General features: G+C 40.7%; 1 protein-coding gene across 4 annotated transcripts in view; it reads right to left on the reverse strand.

Moving 5' to 3' along the window:
* Positions 1–18147, reverse strand: part of STX8 (syntaxin 8) — a 161241-nt gene that overhangs the window by 44236 nt on the left and 98858 nt on the right. For all 4 annotated transcript variants that reach the window (XR_010591860.1, XR_010591861.1, XM_008163824.4 and 1 more), the window contains exon 7: positions 12034–12135. Coding sequence is in view for 2 of the 4 variants with exons in the window: in XM_008163824.4 (XP_008162046.2) it covers positions 12034–12135 (102 nt within the window). In the remaining 2 variants the exon portion in view is untranslated. The remainder of the gene's footprint in view (positions 1–12033; positions 12136–18147) is intronic.

Genomic DNA, 18147 nt, shown 5'->3' on the forward strand with positions numbered 1-18147 from the left:
GTGGAGAAGCGACGGCGTGCTCGGGGAGGAGGCGGAGCAGAGGTGAGCTGGGGTGGGGAGCTGCCGCATGGCTCCCTGGGCGGGGGGGGGGGCGTGCCTCAGGGCAGAGGGGGGGTGGGGAGCTGCCACAGGGCTTGGGGAGGGGGCGGAGCAGAGGTGAGCTCGGGTGGTGAGCTGCCGCACAGCTCCCCGGGCCGGGGCGGGGGGGAGGGAGAGCTGCCACAGGAGAGGCGCCTCAGGGCGGGGGGGGGGGGGGGGAGAGCTGCCACAGGGCTTGGGGAGGGGGCGGAGCAGAGGTGAGCTGGGGTGGGGAGCTGCCGCAGGGGAGGTGCCTCAGGGCGGAGGGGGGGTGGGGAGCTGCTGCAGGGCTCTGGGAGGGGCAGAGCAGAGGTGAGCTGGGGTGGGGAGCTGCCGCACGGCTCTGGGAGGGGCGGAGCAGAGGTGAGCTGGGGTGGGGAGCTGCCGCACAGCTCCCTGGGCCGGGGGGTGGGTGGGGAGCTGCCGCGGGGGGGGGGGGGAGGAGGGCTCAGAGCGGGCGGGGGGGTGCAAGGTGGAAGTTTCGCCTAGGGCGCGAAACATCCTTGCACCGGCCCTGGCTGGGGCAGAAGGGATCTTGCGAGATCATGAAGCCCAGCCCCATGCACTGAGGCAGAACATACACAGACCATCCCTGACAGGTGTTTGTCCAAACCTTATTTTTCCTAATATCTAACCTAAATCTCCTTTGCTGCAGATTTAGCCCTTTACTTCTTTAGTGACAGACTCCTACCTTGTCCTCTTTAGAACAGCCCTTTGCATATTTAGAGACTATCACGTTTCCTCCCCCACGCCTCCCCATCTTCCTTTCTCAAGACTAAACATGCCCAGTTTTTTTAACTTCCTATCACAGGTCAGGTTTTCTAAACCTTTTGTCATTTTTGTTGCTCTCCTCTGGACTCTCTCCAACTTGTCCACATCTTTCCCAAAGAGTAGAACCCAGAATAAGACACAGTACTCCAGCTGAGGCCTCACCAGTGCAGAGCAGAGTGGGAAAATTACCTCCCATGCCTTATATACACAACACTCCTCTTAATAAGCCCCAGAATTATATTAGCCGTTTTTTACAACTGCATCACATTGTTGACTCTCATTCAATTTTCGATCCACTATGACTCCCAGATTATTTTCAGCAGTACTACCACATAGCTGGTTATTACCCATTTTGTAGTTGTGCATTTGATTTTTCCTTCCTACATGAATTACTTTGCACTTGTCTTTATTGAATTTCATCTTGTTCAATTCAGACCAATTCCCCAATTTGTCACGGTTGTTTTGAATTCTAATCCTTTCCTCCAAAGTGCTTTCAACCCCTCCCAGGTTAATGTCATCTACAAATGTTATAAGCACACTCTTCACTCCATTATCCCAGTCAGTAATGAAAATACTGAATAATACCAGACCCAGGACTGACCCATCTCCAGTCCTGTGGGACCTCATCTGCCCTTCAATAGTTCTCGAAGATAACTGCTCGTGGTTCCAAGATTACTTCCTCTAGTTCCTTACCACCACCTTCCAGCTAAGAAGGGCTGGAGGCATCTACCTTGAAAAGAACACAAAGTGCTCAGTCCTCTGAGGGACAGAGAATGTGGCCTCCACGACTCTCCTGTCTACTGCAGACTGAGGAGCAAAGGACTGAAGCAGCGTTTCAAAATCCTATCATAACATTAAAAAAATTACTTTTGTGCAAATAGTTAATCAGGACTTTTTTTTTTAAGCAATTCAAAGTCATGACATGGAAGCCATGATAAAAACCCCACACACAAAGCCACCAACCATGCTATGGAAGAATGGACACAATCAAGTTAGTCTCTGACTCTGATAACCTACCAATTAACACGTTTCAGCATTATTTCTGGAAATACAAATTGGCGATTTAATCCTGAGATGTATCCTTGGAAACAAAACTGTAAGCAGTTACCCCTGGATATTTCAGACAATTCCAAGTTTTCCTTTTTATATTCAAATATAACTAATTACTTGGTCTTTTGGGATGATGGACGGCTTGGGTGAGGTATGTGCTCGGCATCTCAGTTTAGGCTGATTGTACCAGTCTAGCGGTATGTGGGTTGCCAACAGCTGCTCTAAATCTGCTAGGTGAGAACAAGCACTGGTGAAGTTCAGTCTATTTGAACAGCTGCATACGCAAATGTAATTAACTAGGTGTCTATTAGAGAGACAAGGTGGATGAAGTAAGATCTTTTATTGCACCGATTTCTGTCTATTGCCTCACCCTCACCCACCCTTTACTCTCATAGGCATACTGTGCTCCACCCTCCCTCCCCAGAAAAATCTGACCACTTGTTGCTCACTAAATGGGCCTAACTTTTATGAGCTCTTATAGAGTGTGTGATTTATACCTTTACAGATGAGTCCCAGAGACTCCATTCTCCAGACCCCCATCATTGTTTTATGCCTTTAAAATATGGGGCTTTGCTATCAAAGATTAGGTCATCCAGCTGAAAACCTAAATAATTCACAGAAGTATTTCCATTATGGCTGTCAAGCGATTAAACAAATTAATCGTGATTAATCGCGTGATTAAAAAAATTAATCGTGATTAATCATGCTGTTAAACAATAGAATACTATTTGTATAAATATTTGTGGATGTTTTTCACATTTTCAAATATATTGATTTCAATTACAACAGAATACAAAGTGTACAGTGCTCACTTTATATTTATTTTTATTATAAATATTTGCACTGTAAAAAATAAGAAATAGTATTTTTCAATTCATTTAATACAAGTACCGTAGTGCAATCTCTTTATCATGAAAGTTGAACTTACAAATGTAGAATTATGTACGAAAAATAACTGCATTCAAAAATAAAAAACAAAGTCCACTCAATCCTACTTCTTGGTCAGCCAATCGCTCAAACAAGTTTGTTTACATTTGCAGGAGATAATGCTGCCCGCTTCTTGTTACAATGTCTCCTGAAAGTGAGAACAGACGTTCGTATGGCACTGTTGTAGCCAGTGTTCCAAGATATTTATGTGCCAGATGCACTAAAGATTCATATGTCCCTTATGCTTTGGCCACCATTCCAGAGGACATGCTTCCATACACGTTTAGTATATCTGGCACATAAATACCTTGCAATGCTGGCTACAGAAGTGCCATGCGAACGTCCGTTCTCACTTTCAGGTGACAAGAGGGCAGCATTATCTCCCGTAAATGTAAACAAACTTGTTTCTTAGCGATTGGCTGAACAAGAAGTAGGATTGAGTGGACTCGTAGGCTCTGAAGTTTTACATTGTTTTGTTTTTGAGTGCAGTTACGTAACAAAAAAATTCTATATTTGTAAGTTGTGCTTTCATGATAAAGAGATTGCACTACAGTACTTGTATGAGGTGAATTGAAAACTACTATTTCTTTTATCATTTTTACAGTGCAAATATTTGTAATAAAATAATATAATGTGAGCACTTTATTCTGTGTTGTAATTGAAATAAATATATTTGAAAATGTAGAAAAAACATCCAAAAGGGTTAATAAATTTCAATTGGTATTCTATTGTTTAACAGTGTGATTAAAACAGTGATTAATCACAATTAATTTTTTTTTAGTTAATCGCGTGAGTTAACTGCGATTAGTCGACAGCTCTAATCTCCATATTTGAATTTCCAACCAAAAAAAGGAAATTTTACCCAGGAAGAAAGCCCATTTTCCAACGAGCTCTATTCATAACTTACTGTTCTACAAACTGTATCTAGTAACTCATTCACACTGCTCCTGTCACTGCCCAGGATAGTGCATTGCATGCGTTACTCTGTAATTTTTATTTATATACTTATGTATGTTAAACATTTTGTTTCTGCATAGTTCTCTCCATTCCAATTAATTATTCTGATTGTGATCCAGTGTACCTGTTTCTCCATCAGATACTTTTAAATCAGATGACCTGAATGAATTTCATACATTACTCCAAATTTAGTCTCATCAGTCACTGATGCTGCACTAGAATATTCTCCTCTGACTTGAATTCAATGAGTTTATTTATAAACTCAGAACTCTTTGCTTCAGCTGCTTCCTAGGTTTGTGCCAAAGGCTTGAGAGCCATCCACTCATGTCCCTAGATCCTACTACAGATTTACGTTTTGCAGCTGCTAATGTATAGATTTGAAAATGTATTGTAGAAAATGTAATGGGAATAGAGGTTGTTCGTAACTCAAATATTCATAATTCTGAATTACGGTGGTTCTTTCAAAAGTTGATAACTGAACACTGACTTACTACAGCTTTGAAACGTCACTATGCCGAAGAAAAATGCTGCTTTCCCTTTCTTTTTTTAAAGCAGTTAATGTTTAATACAGTACTGTACTGTATTTGCTTCGCGCCCCCCCCCCCCCCTCAGCTGCTGCCTGATTGCGTACTTCCAGTTCCAAATGAGGTGTGTAGTTGACTTCATAACTCTGGTGTTCGTAACTCTGAGGTTCTACTGTATTGGGTTTTGAAATCTGTGCCTTGCCTCATTACCTTACATTTTTCTGCCCTGAACAGCACAATCCACCCATCCCATTTGTTTTTGTTTATTTTTTTAGTCATCCAAAAGATTCGAGAAGAAAATGTTGTTCTCCTTTTCTCCCCAGTATATGGTCTCCATTTGTCAACATTTTTCCTGTCATCTGTTTCACATTCCACTTGTACAGCAAGTAGCCAATAAGTTTCTCCTCATACATGCATGGGTCTTTTCTTCTTTCCTACTGCTGTGAAAGCATTTCAAGTGTGGTGGTAAAACCACAGAAATTGGCAGGGAGGACAACCAGAGAGGTGTGGTACCTGGAAATACTTTTAACCCAGACTTTAAACTTAATTAATTCTAAACCCCTTTCCTTAGTTTTTCTTCTGGTGTGACCCCTGAGTGATCCCCTTCATTATTTCTTCTTCCACCCCTTGGAACACGCGTTTCTGACTCCTGAATCAGTTCTCTGTCCTCCTTTGTGAATGTTGTGACAAATCATTCATGTCAATTTGCTACAAGAGGTACCTTTCCTGTCGCTGCTCCTGTACCACCAGCTCCCCATTCCGCACTGCACTTTTAGATGAACCTGCTGCTGTCTTTTAGACTGTAAGCTCCTTCGGGCAGGGACTGCCTTTTTATCATGTGTGCGTAAAATGGGGCCTCTACCGTACTGCAATATAAATGAATAGTGTCCGAACATCCTAACAGTGCACCCTACAGAAACAGATGGTTACCTGCCTGCCTTTACCATAGTATCTGAGTACCTCATAATCTTTAATGTATGCGTCCTCACACACCTCTGTGAGGTAGGGCAGTGCTATTGTCTGCATTCAAAGATAGGGAACTGAGGTATCGTGAGGCTTGGGGACAAGGTCATACAGGCAGTTGGTGGCCGAGCAGGGAATTGAACTCAGGTCTCCCAAGTCCTAGGCTAGTGGACCATCCTTCCTCTCTATTGTGAGCTGTACAGTTTGTGAGCATTGCTACAGAAAGCTGTAGAAAAACCTGTGCATGGATTACACAGTTCGGTTACAGTCTATTTTCATATAAAGTAACATAAAACAGATTAGAGAAGGAATGCATAACTGAGGTGCAGATGATGTTTCTAATACAAGGAGGAAAGAAGGAAACCATGTACTGTATAGAGACAATGTACAGCAAAAGACAAGAAAGCTAAAACTTGAACCGCACCTCCATTCGTGTTGCAGCTTACTTGCCTTTTGTTATATTTTGTACATCAGAGGAACAAACCCGAGTAACTGCCATAGGTAATTGATTGTGCGTGTGCCCATGTGTGTAAAAATGGCATAAACTAGGTTCTTCTAATCCATCCCTGCATCAAATACAATGCTGCAGTCTTTTAGCTACATTGCAGGGGAAGTTCAGATTCCTTGATTATGAGAAATGATTAACATGGCATTGCTATATGGAATACACCGATTTTAACATTAGTGCTAAACAGCAGGAAAGTGGAGGCTTCGATTTCCCTGTCCCACACCATCCTGTTGAGGGAGCAGTGCTGCTGATCCAATTTGCACTTCGTACACAATACACTTCTTTTGTTTGTAGCATTCTGTCTCAGTCGTTCACATGAAACACCTTTCCGGACAGCATTTCTCAAAAATGGAAGAAACTCAAGAGGAAAAACACACACACAGAAAGTACAACTCGCCAGGCCAAGAAAACTAATCACTTTCAAGCACAGACAGGTGACTCAGAACCAAGGCAGCTTTCTGGAAGAATATTGGTGTAACCTTTCAGAGAAACAGAGTGCAGGAAAGGTTGATTTAATGTCACACTAGACCAAGTTCTCCACTGCTCTAAAAATAAATAAATAAATTGATGGAGACTTGCTCATCTAAACACACAATGTACGTCAGAGGAACAAACCCGAGTAACTGTCATCCATTATTTATAAAGCAAATTAAGTTCATGGCAAAAATAACTATTACTGAGAACAGAGGGATCGTAGAGTCTGGCAGGAAAAGGCCAGAGTCTGCATGAATCATTACTTTCTAGAGGAAACCTTATATAATCCAGGCTACTCTATTCTAAAATAATTGAAACCTCCCAAAAACTAAAAACAAACTAGCAAGTTTGGCAAAAACGCTGCATTAAAATTCAAATTAATTGGCGATTGGTTAAGATAAAAGGAAGCCTGTTCCCAACTTACTCTACAATAGCTAGAGTCATAGTTTCAACTTCTTCAGAAACCTTTATCAAAAGATAAGTGAAATGAACACTAGATACACATCTAACTGGGTCCATCAGCGAATGAGTTCCTAGAGAAAGGCTATTAGATTGCAACGCCACCTTGTGGAACAGGAGAAAATCTAAAAGTGAAACAAACCCTGACCGACCACCACTTCTCTGATTAGATCTAATTTTACAGTGGTAGAAAGATTGCCAAGGGCACAACTGGTATGTAAATTCATTCATGATTGCTTCTTATTTTCTTGGAAGTTCAGAGTAGTCCTGAGTAACAATGCCGAAGACAGGCTCCTCCCCAGACCACTGTTAAGAATGAGACAATATAACCATGATGTCAGAAATATAAAACTTGCTCCTCTCTTTGTATTTTCTTTCACTGCGAAGAAGCCATCCCATTCCTTGCTGCCTCCTTAAGAAATATGCCTTTTCTTCTTAATCCTACTCCAAAAGCCTGCTATAGGAGACCACCCAAGGAGTGTCCTCTGAATGAGAAATGGTATAGGATCACATGGACTCCAATCCCCTCCCATCTTTTGTTTAGAAGACTTCATCCCATTAGGGCACTTGTCTATGACCTTGGTCAGGACTAGAGTCTAACCTTGAGTTCTACCGAAAAAAGAACCCAAAAAAACAAAACAAAACAAAAAACAAACCCAGAACAGAAAAACCAAACCATTAATCTGCTTTGTTATTTAGTGGACCCATTTTAGATCAATTCAAATATTCTTTCCCCCCCCCCCCCCGAAATTCAGTGTTTAACTTTATCTATACATGTGAAACTGAACAGCAGACCTCTATGCTAGCATTCATAAGACCTTATTATTTGGTGCCTGTATTTTTACATCAGGGTCTTTGATACAAAATTAACCTGTTCCATTAGTGTTCTCAAACCTCCAGTTGGAGATTTTTTTGAAGCATCTCAACTTGAATTTTACCCTTAATATTTTTTAAAGTCATATTTTAGGTTTTTTTCTTAGAGCCAAAATTTCCCAAAATTGGTATGATAAATTGTGTATGTAGTTTATTGTGCCTACAAAATCAAATGTATAAAGATCATGATTTACAACTGCTTTTGAGTTCTGAATACAAAGAAACAGTGATGCAATTTAGCACATTCTCCTTTGAAAACCTGACCACAAAATGTTATGGAATAATTCCATTATAAAAGCAAATATTTTGCACTAAGCCATTCCTGTGCTGTCCAACTTGCTAGGCATCAATAGTATATTTCTTATGTTGCTTTTTACTTACTTGATCAATGGTTTATGTGAACATTATGGTAAAAGCTGAATGACAATGCAACTGCTAAGACTTCCTTAATGGAAATGGAAGAGGAAAGTGTCATCAGCTATACTCCATTGGCATACACTTATATGGATATGAAACAGAGCCAAGCAGCATACAAACATCATCTGCTTGTGGAAGATAGAGGATTGTCAACAACAATTTCAGTAGAAACAGCACCCTGACCAAGGGCTCAATCATGAGCCCACAGAAATCAACGGAAGATTTGTCATTGACTTCAATATGGGGGTCACTAGGCCTCCAAGGGGATGCACTCAAAATGACAATAGGCCACAATTTGTTGGAATGTAGGCTGGGATTTTCATAAGCACTCAACAGTGGCCTAATTCTGCCCCCACTGAAGTCAAAGGGAGTTTTACCACTGACCTCACTAGGATTATATTCAGACCAACGTGGAGCGTTTTTGAGAATTCCACTTGAGGTGTTTATAAAACCCCAAATTCAAAGCAAATAAAATAAAAACCCTAATACTTCTATCTCAATTGTACATGACCAATGAGACAGTAAAAAGAAAGCAGCAGCTCTTTGCAACAGCCCCCATGAACAGATCTCTTCATTTAAAGCTAGTTCTCTCTCAATGCATAGACAAGACTAGCGCATAAATCCCACCACTTGATTGGAGACAAAGTCCATTAAGGAACCTGAAATTCTGTTCACAGAACTAGGACAGCTACAGAAACATTGAGATTGTGTGTGAACTTCATTTAAAGTTCTGATTGCATCAGGGATTCTCTGGTTTATTACTACGTTGGCTGCTAACGTTCTTCGACAATATGGATATTGCTGATGCCATGTCAAACACACTAATACATTATATTATGCTCTTAGATTATTCCTCAGCTGAAGTCAGAATCCTCTTCAAGAACAGTTGTCAGAAAAAGACATTATGATTTCAAATGAGGAACAACACACAGAAACAGATAGGAGTTGGAATAACAAAGATACTGTTTTCATGCAAAGATCACAATTATTTTTTGGTAAATCCAAAGTAACGCTACTGAAAACCAATGGGTTAGTCTGCATTTAAACCAATGTCATTGAGATCAGAATTGGGCCTCATACTGCTAAAACTGATCTGAAAAGTTACCTGTGAGGTGCCAGTTCTTTAGAAAAGCAAATGTTCATTTGCGAGCTTTTTCTGACTTTAGAGAGACACGGTGGGTGAAGTAAGAGCTCTTCTTCGGCTCTGGGGAAAGTACTCAGATGGTCACAGCTAAACATAAAGTTGAACAGATTGTTTAGTATGAGTACCTTTCCCAAACCCATAGAAGAGCACTGTGAAGCTTGAAAGCGTGTGTCTCTCACCAACAGAAGTTGGTCCAATAAAAGATATTACCTCACCCACCTTATCTCTCTAATATCTTGGCATCGACATGGCTACAACAACACTGAAAACATTTTCTGACTTTAAAATTTCTTGGTGCTGGGCATGATTGGCGGTGGGGGAGAATGAGTGAGAAATGCTAACAGTAACATGTTAGAACTACAGTAGAACATCAGAGTTACAAACACCAGAGTTACAAACTGACTGGTCAACCACACACCTCATTTGGCACCAGAAGTACACAATCAGGCAACAGCAGAGACCCCAAAAACCAAACAAACCCCTCCCCTCCCAATACACTATAGTACTGTGTTAAACGTAAACTACTAAAAAAATAAAGGAAGAGTTTAAAAAAGGATTTGCAAGGTAAGGAAACTTTCTTAATTTAAATAAAACAATCACAGAAAGTTAAAAGGCAGCATTTTTCTTCTGCATAGTAAAGTTTCAAAGCTATATTAAGTCAATGTTCAGTTGTAAACTTTTTAAAGAACCACCGTAACGTTTTGTTCCAAGTTACAAACATTTCAGAGTTTCGAACAACCTCCATACCCGAGGTGTTTATAGCGCTGAGGTTCTACTGTATATACTGCCCAGTATAGTTATTACAAGATAACCTAATGATCAGACAGTCAAAGAGTAACTAGCTAGCTGAGGCCAGTATATTGTTTATGTATGCACAAATTATTATGCAAACGCAGGAAGACTCACTGGGGTAGATTCAAAAGGGCAATATTGCAGCAGGCAGACCTCTCCACCCAAAGAATTTCTTTTCCAAAGCCGACAGGTAAGAGGGTAGTCTGTGGATCCTCCTAATTTTCCAGTTTTACAGCCTCTTGCTCTCAAAACCTGCATCACAGTTGCTACCTTAATTGTTGGGGAGGGATTAATTATCTTGCAACATTGTCTGGATACTACATTTATATTAAGAAACTTTCAGAAAGGGGGAAAATATATCTAAGAGCTGAGAAATTATTAGACATACTAGATATTGTTTGATAGCATTCCATAAGCAGTCATTTTCACTACTTCCCCTGAATTGTCATTTAGTTTGGCAGTTTCCCATGGTTATATAGAACAGTGATTTTCAAGCTTTTTTCATTTGCGGATCACTAACAAATTTTGAATGGAGGTGTAGACCCATTTGGAAATCTTAGACATAGTCTGCAGACCCCAGGTTGAAAACTACTGGTATAGAAAATAAATGTAAAACCACAGAAATTGGCAGGAAGGAGCAAATATCTCAGATACTACTTTAAGTTTAATTTTGTTTAGACTGCCTAGATTGAGTTTCAACATACAAAAAAATGACAAAATAGAAATGTCAGTCATATCTATGATTCTTTCCACAGCTGGTAATTGTTGGGTTAGGTGGACAAGTACTCCTCCGACAAACTAATCTGTAGTTGGCATTCTGAGCTTCACTTAAACAGATTAAAAACAAGCAGATCAATTGAATTCACAGATTCATACATTTAAGGCCAGAAGAGACCATTATGATCATCTAGGTTAACAACTTTCATAACACAGGCCATACAAATTCATCAAGTGATTTCTGTATCAAACCCATAACTTCTGACTGAGCTAGAGCATATCATCTCATAGAAAAAAAACATCCAATGAAACTCATCACGTCCTTAGGTAAATTGTTCCAATGGTAATTACGCTCTATTAAAAATTATGCCTTAATCTGATCTAAATTTGTACAGCCAGTGGATCTTTGCCTGCTAGATTAAAGAATCCTCTATCAACAACAACACAATCTTTTCTTCATATAGGCACTTATTGACTGTGATCAAGTGTCCTCCTAGCCTTCTCACCGTTAAGCCACATAAATTGATCTCTTTTAGTGTCTCACTATAAGGTAGGTTTTCTAGAGCTCAAAATCATTCTCTTACTTCTTTTCTGAACTCTTTCTGGGTTGTCAACACCCTTTTGGAAGTTGTGGCCATCACAAACGAACACAGTAATCCAGTAATGGTCTCAACAATGCCATACACAATGGTAGTATCACCACTTCTATCTGATATTCATCCAAGGATTACATTTGTTCTCAGCCACTGCATGACATTGCAAGCTCATGTTCAGTTCATTTTCTGCCACGACCTCCGCATGCTTTTCTCAGTTACAGCTTTCCAAAATACACTTCCCCCATCCTATTAATATGATGTAGATTCTTGGTTCCTAGACGTACAACCTTGCATTTAGTGGTATTAAAATATGTGTTGTTCAAGTGAGGCTCCCAGTTTACAATGTGATCCAGATCGTTGTGTAGAACTGACCTGTCACTAGTTACCACTCCACCAATTTGGGTGTAAACTGAAAACTTCACCAGCAATGGCACCAGATCAGCATATAATCCCTGTGGGACCCCACTAGAAATGTCCCCTCCCAGCACTGAATGATGATTTGCCATTTACAGTTACTTTTTGAGATCAATCAGTTATCCATTTTTAATCCATTTAATGTGTACTGCACTGATTTTGTATAGTGCTATATTTATAATCAGAAAATTTTGGTAATTAGTCAAATACTTTAAGGGAGCCTAATTATATTAAATAACACATTTGAAATCTCATCAGTTAACAATATCAAGAGGGGAACCATAGCACATACAACCTTCTTGGCACCAGGGATAAAATTGTTCCTGTGAATTTAACATGAGTATAGAAGTAACACAAGCCATTTCCTACCACAGGAAGTTGACTTTTTGTCCACCATTTTCACATGCCGGGTTTGACTGCGCAGTTTGTCATCCGTATTTGCTACCAAATTGGTGAGGTCATCGATGATCTCTGGGGAAAAGGAGCAGCAAAACACAACAATTAATACCTGATGCTCTCTGCATCACTTCCGAACAAACTAAATGTATACCCTCCCAAATAAAAAAAAAAAGAGCAAGAGGACCAAAAACATGGCCCCATCGTTGAACAGCAGACTAAAGTTGGTGGTTTGGGTAAAAAGGCATCATTTAGAAACCGGGAGTCAAATCCTACTCAGGAAAGTAGAAAAGAACAAACCCTGGCAAGACAAGTGTACAAATATAATTAGGCAGGCCAAAATAGAATTTGAAGAGCAACTAGCAAAAGACACAAACTAAACAGCAAAAATATTTTCAAATATACCAGAAGCAGGAAGCCTGCCAAACACTTAGTGGGACCACTGGACAATCAGGGTCCTGAAGGAGCACTCAAGGAAGACAAGCTGTTGCAGAAAGGCCAAAAGCATACTTTACAGAGTCCTCACACCAGAAGATGTGAAGGAGATTCCCACAACTGAGCCATTCTTTTTTGGGTGACAAATTTGAGGAACTATCCCTGATTGAGGTGTCCATGGAGGAGTTATTGGAACTAGTTGATTAATTAAACAGTGATAAGTCACCAAGACCAAATGGGATTCACCCAAGAGTTCTGAAGGAACTCAGATATGAAATTGCAGAACTACTAACTGTGGTATGTAATCTGTTGCTTAAAGCAGTCTCTGTACCAGATGACTGGAGGATAGCTAATGTGACTCCAATTTTTAAAAAGGCTCCTGGCTCCAGAGGTGTTCTGGCATTAAAGGCCAGTAAGCTTAAATTTCAGTACCAGGCAAATTGGTTGAAACTAAAAAGAACAGAATCATCATACATATAGATGACCATGATACGTTGGGGAAGAGTCAACACAGCTTTTGCGATGTAAATCATGCCTGACCAATCTATAAGAATTCTTTGAGAGTGTCAAAACAGCACATTGACAAGGGTGATCCACATAATACAGTGTACTTGAACTTTCAGAAAGCTTTAACAAAGTCCCACACCAAAGGCTCTTAAGCAAAGTAAGCAGTCATGGGATAAGAGGGAAGGTCCTCTCATGGATCAGTAACTGGTTAAAAGAGAGGAAACAAAGGGTAGGAATAAATGGTCCATTTTCACAGTGGAGAGAGGTAAATAATGGGGTCCCCATGGGGTCTGTATTGGGACCTGTGCTGTTCAACATATTCATAAATGATCTAGAAAAGGGGATAAACAGTGAGGTAGCAATGTTTGCAAACAATACTAAATTACACAAGATAGATAAGTCCAAAGCTCTCTGTGAAGAGTTACAAAGGAATCTCGGAAAACTGGGTGACTGGGCAACAGAATAGCAGATGAAATTCAATGTTGACATGTGCAAAGTAATGCTCATTGGAAAACATAATCACAACTATATACACAAAATGCTGGGGTCTAAATTATGTGTTACCACTCAAAGAAATCTCAGAGTCATCGTGGAGAGTCTGAAAACGTCTGCTCAATGTACAGCAGCAGTCAAAAAGCAAAGAGAATTTAAGAACCATTAGGAAAAGGATAGATAATAAGACAGAAAATATCAGAATATAAACTATATACACCCAAGATATGCCCTCACCTTGAATACTGCGTGCCATTCTGGTTGTCCCACCTCAAAAAAGATATATTAGAATTGAAAAGGTAGAGAGAAGGGCAACAAAAATGATTAGGGGATGGAACAGCCTCCACATGAGGAGAGATTAAAAAGATACTGTACTGTACAGATTAGAAAAGAGACAACTGAGAGGGATATGATAGAGGTCTATAAAATCACAAATGGTGTGGAGAAAGTGAATAAGGAAGTGTTATTTATCCCTTCACATAGCACAAGAACCAAGGGTCAAGCGTTGAAATTAAATAGCCAGCAGGTTTAAAACAACCATAAGTAAGTATTTCTTCACACAATGCAGAGTCAACCTATGGAAGTCGTTGCCAGGGGATGTTGTGAAGGCCAAAAGTATAAATGGTTCAAAAAAGAATTAGATAATTTCATGGAGGATAGGTTCATCAATGGCTACTAGCCAAGACTGTCAGGGATGCAATTTCATGCTCTGTGTGTCCCTAAACCTCTGACTGCCAGAAGCTGGGACTGGACAACAGGGGATGGATCACTCGATAATTGCCCTGTTCTATTTAATTTCCTCTGAAGCATCTGGCTCTGACCAGTCAGAAGACAGGCTATTAGACTACATGGACCACTGGTCTGACCCAGCATGGCTGTTCCTATATATTCTTATATAAGAGGCTCACAATTGCAGTTTTTGTAAATGTTTCTGCCAGCACTACTTCCATTGCAGTGATTGCAGCAGGACAAAATGGAAGTGTCACATTGTTTCAGTACACTGAAATGTACAAATGGCAATTCTACTTATAGACAAGCTGTTTGGTGGCGGAAGAAACAAAACAAAAACACGCTGATTAACTAGAAGAGGACTCTCCTGTATATACTTTTTAACAGAGGGACAACGAAATTCCAGGCCAAGCCTTGCCCAGTCCCATGCACTCACTAGATGTATCCTTGCTCTAAAAAACAAACTAGGTAAAAAGCCTGGGTTGAGATTTCCAGAAAAGGATGCCGAAACTTATACACGCCCAATTTTGAAGATCTAGGCATACGGTACAAAGCTATCCTCATGGACCTTAAAGAAGACCACTTCAACATTTAAAATTTCCTCAGAATTCATCCTGCCAACTAAAAATCGAATTCAGATCACTTTCTTAATGGTCGGCACCTCTAGATTTTGTTTAGAAATGAACACGCATTACTTATTTCTGGATGTGTGAATCCTCTACATTTCAACTGATTTCCACCGTGCAGTTAGGAATGAGTTTCATGTGACAAATGAATGAAATCAAGTAGCACAAATTAGCAGAGGGACAGCAGCCAGAAATTGCATAAGGTTTCAGCACATCTTCCTCTGGTTACACTTCTTGCACTTTCCCTGCTATTGATCAAGGTCTTAATAAATTCAATTCAGTATCTTTTCATATAAGTTCTGGGCTCACTGGAGTGCCAACTGGCAGGTGGTGACTTATGAAGTCATTTGTGCACAAAAGGATCCTAGTATTGTATTTCTCAGTTACAGCGCTAATGAAACTTCAAGACTTAATTGACTTAGCAAAAAAAAAAAAAGACAAAAGTAAGAAGAGCACATAATTGAATTATGTTACATTTGTGATACTGAAATATGTTAATATCTTGCTAATTTTTTAATGCATATAATATCCTGTTTACACACTGGCTGAGGGGTAGACAGCACAATTATCAAATGCAGTATGAGACCTTTATTTCTTTGACTGTATTATGGCAAGCCATTTTAAACCAGAGATTCTCCAAGTTCCTCTCTGCTCCGTACACAAGTGGTTACACACTAATAACCCAAGACTTCTAATGAACTTGAACAAGAGTTTTTGGGTGTGCACGGAATGCAGAATTAAGCACAGCTGACACTGTTAATGACATTAATTGTTCTTATGACTTCTAGAAAACACTATTTTATATGTCTAGAACCAGACATAAGCTCTCCACTGACGTATGAAAGAATAAAACTTGGGCAACAAATTATTCTCTAGCTTTTGCTGCAAGAAAATAAACTTTCTTTATGCATATTTCCACTATATCTATTTAATTCCTTTTTTCCTCCATCCCAAGGAGCAATTGTGGATGGAAACACAGAAATTAAATCTGTGCCTGACCATGTCAGTGGATTACATGGAAAAAAAAAATCAGGATTTTAGTTCACTTTATGATTTTCTCCTTCGTATGTAGCTGACCGAGTAGCTATGAAGTCACAGGGGGAGATTTCCATAAGCACAAGTGGCAGTGAGATGCTTAGCTCTCATGGGAAGTCAATAGGAGTTAAGGATCTTTCTGCCTTTTTTACGTAGAAAGCTTCCCCCATAGTAATTTTTAGGGCAAAAATGCACAGCATCAGGTCCAAGTCATCTCTAGGTGACGGAATTGGAAAGGATCCTGTACTAGTTTTGAATCTTAAAATATTACATTTGTATTTCTTTCCCTCTATTAAACTGGTTAATGTTTATATTAACAGAGCTCTACGGCCAGGCATTAGCTATTTCTGCCTTTCTTCGCATCTCCCCTCATTCTCTGTTTGTTCTCCTCATCTAGACTGCCCATTACTCCAATGCCAAAGTAGCATTTTTATACAAACCAGCAGGAATATTATATACTTATCTGGTACAGAATGAAAGAACAACAGTAGAACTTCAGAGTTTACGAACACCTCAGGAATGGAGGTTGTTTGTAACTCTGAAGTGCTTGTAACTCTGAACAAAACATTATGGTGGTTTTTTCAAAAGTTTACAGCTGAACAGTGACTTAATACAGCTTTGAAACTTTACTATGCAGAAGAAGAATGCTGCTTTTAACCATCTTAATATAAATGAAACAAGCACAGAAACAGTTTCCTAACCATGTCAAATCTTTTCTTTAAAACTTTCCTTTTTTTTTTTTTTTTTTTTTTTTAGTATTTACGTTTAACACAGCACTGTATTGCATTTGCTTTTTATTTATTTATTTCGGTCTCTGCTGCTGCCTGATTGTGTACTTTCAGTTCCAAAGGAGGTGTGTGGTTGACCGGTCAGTTCGTAACTCTGAGGTTTCTACTGTATTTATATTTGGTATGAGTAAGGCCGCGTGTCTGTCACGGAGGTCACAGAATTCACAGATTCCGTAACTTTCCATGACTTCTGCAGCAGCTGGTGCGGCTGGCTCCAGGGCTACCCAAGCAGCTCAGGCAGCTCCTGGGCCAGCCGCACCAGCTGCTGCTGGGGCAGTTTGGGTGTGGGAGGGGGCTCAGGGCTGGGGGTTGAGATGTGGGGTGGCGCTTACCTCGGGGGGCTCCCCGGAACAAGCCAGCATGTCCCTGCAGCTCCTAGGTGGAGGGGGCAGTGGGTCCATGTGCTGTGCATGCTCTCAGGCACTGTCCCTGGAGCTCACTTTGGCTGCGGTTCCTGGCCAATGGGAGCTGCGGAGCTGGAGCTCATGGTGGGGGCAGCACAGGGAGCCCCCTGGCCTTTCCTCCCCCTTGGAGCTGCAGGGACACGCAGAGCCAGGTAGGGAACCTGCCAGCCCTGCCAACCCCCCACTCCCAGCACCAGCGGGGGTCCCGGGCTGCACACCGCCACTCCCCCCCCCCCAGCACCAGCGGGGGTCCTGGGCCACCCCCGAGCACCTGCAGCTCCCCCACCCACACACCCCCAGCATCTGTGGCAACCCGGCCCAAGTTTTAGTGAGGGGTATATAGTACAAGTCGTGGACAGGTTATGGGCCGTGAATTTTTGTTTACTGCCCGTGACCTGTCCATGACTTTTACTAAAAATATCCGTAACTAAAACGTAGCCTTAGCTATGAGTGACTTTTACACTAGTGAAGATCTTGCTGTCTGTTCATCAAACTGTTTTCCCAACCACCACTTATTCAGACACAAGGTTTGAATCATGGGTTTAGCTCAGGATGTTAATTCCCTTTCCTTCTTTCCCCTCCTCAAGCCTAAAGGCTGCAATGACAGCACTTTTGGAAAGCTGTATCTGTTTTGTGTGATGGGGCACACAGGAAGCCAGCACAATGCTGCATGCATTGCAGAGGAGAGTTTTCTCATGTTTGCCTCTAAATTAAAAAAAAAAAAAAGCGTGCTGAAAGTTCCCTTCACAATTCAGTTTCCCATCGTTGTCAAGGACAGAACGATAAGCACGCTTGGGAAATAAGATACTTTCTTTTGCCAACACCAAGCAGATCCTCCTTGAAAAACATCTTGGCGAACAGGCTGTAGCTAAATGAGGAGAAACAAATGCAACTAGGAGTGTTTTTTGTCTAAAAGCTCAAGGTATTATGCTTGGATCCTTTCTAAATCCTTCTCGTCCCGCACTACCTGAATCAGGATATTAGCAATGACTCATGTCCCCATAAAAATATATATGAGAGAGAGAGAGAGACTGACTTTTTTTTTCCCCAAAGAGCTGGACTGCATCTAGT

Source organism: Chrysemys picta, chromosome 12, assembly GCF_011386835.1.
Source record: "Chrysemys picta bellii isolate R12L10 chromosome 12, ASM1138683v2, whole genome shotgun sequence".
Classification (NCBI taxonomy): Eukaryota; Metazoa; Chordata; order Testudines; family Emydidae; genus Chrysemys; species Chrysemys picta.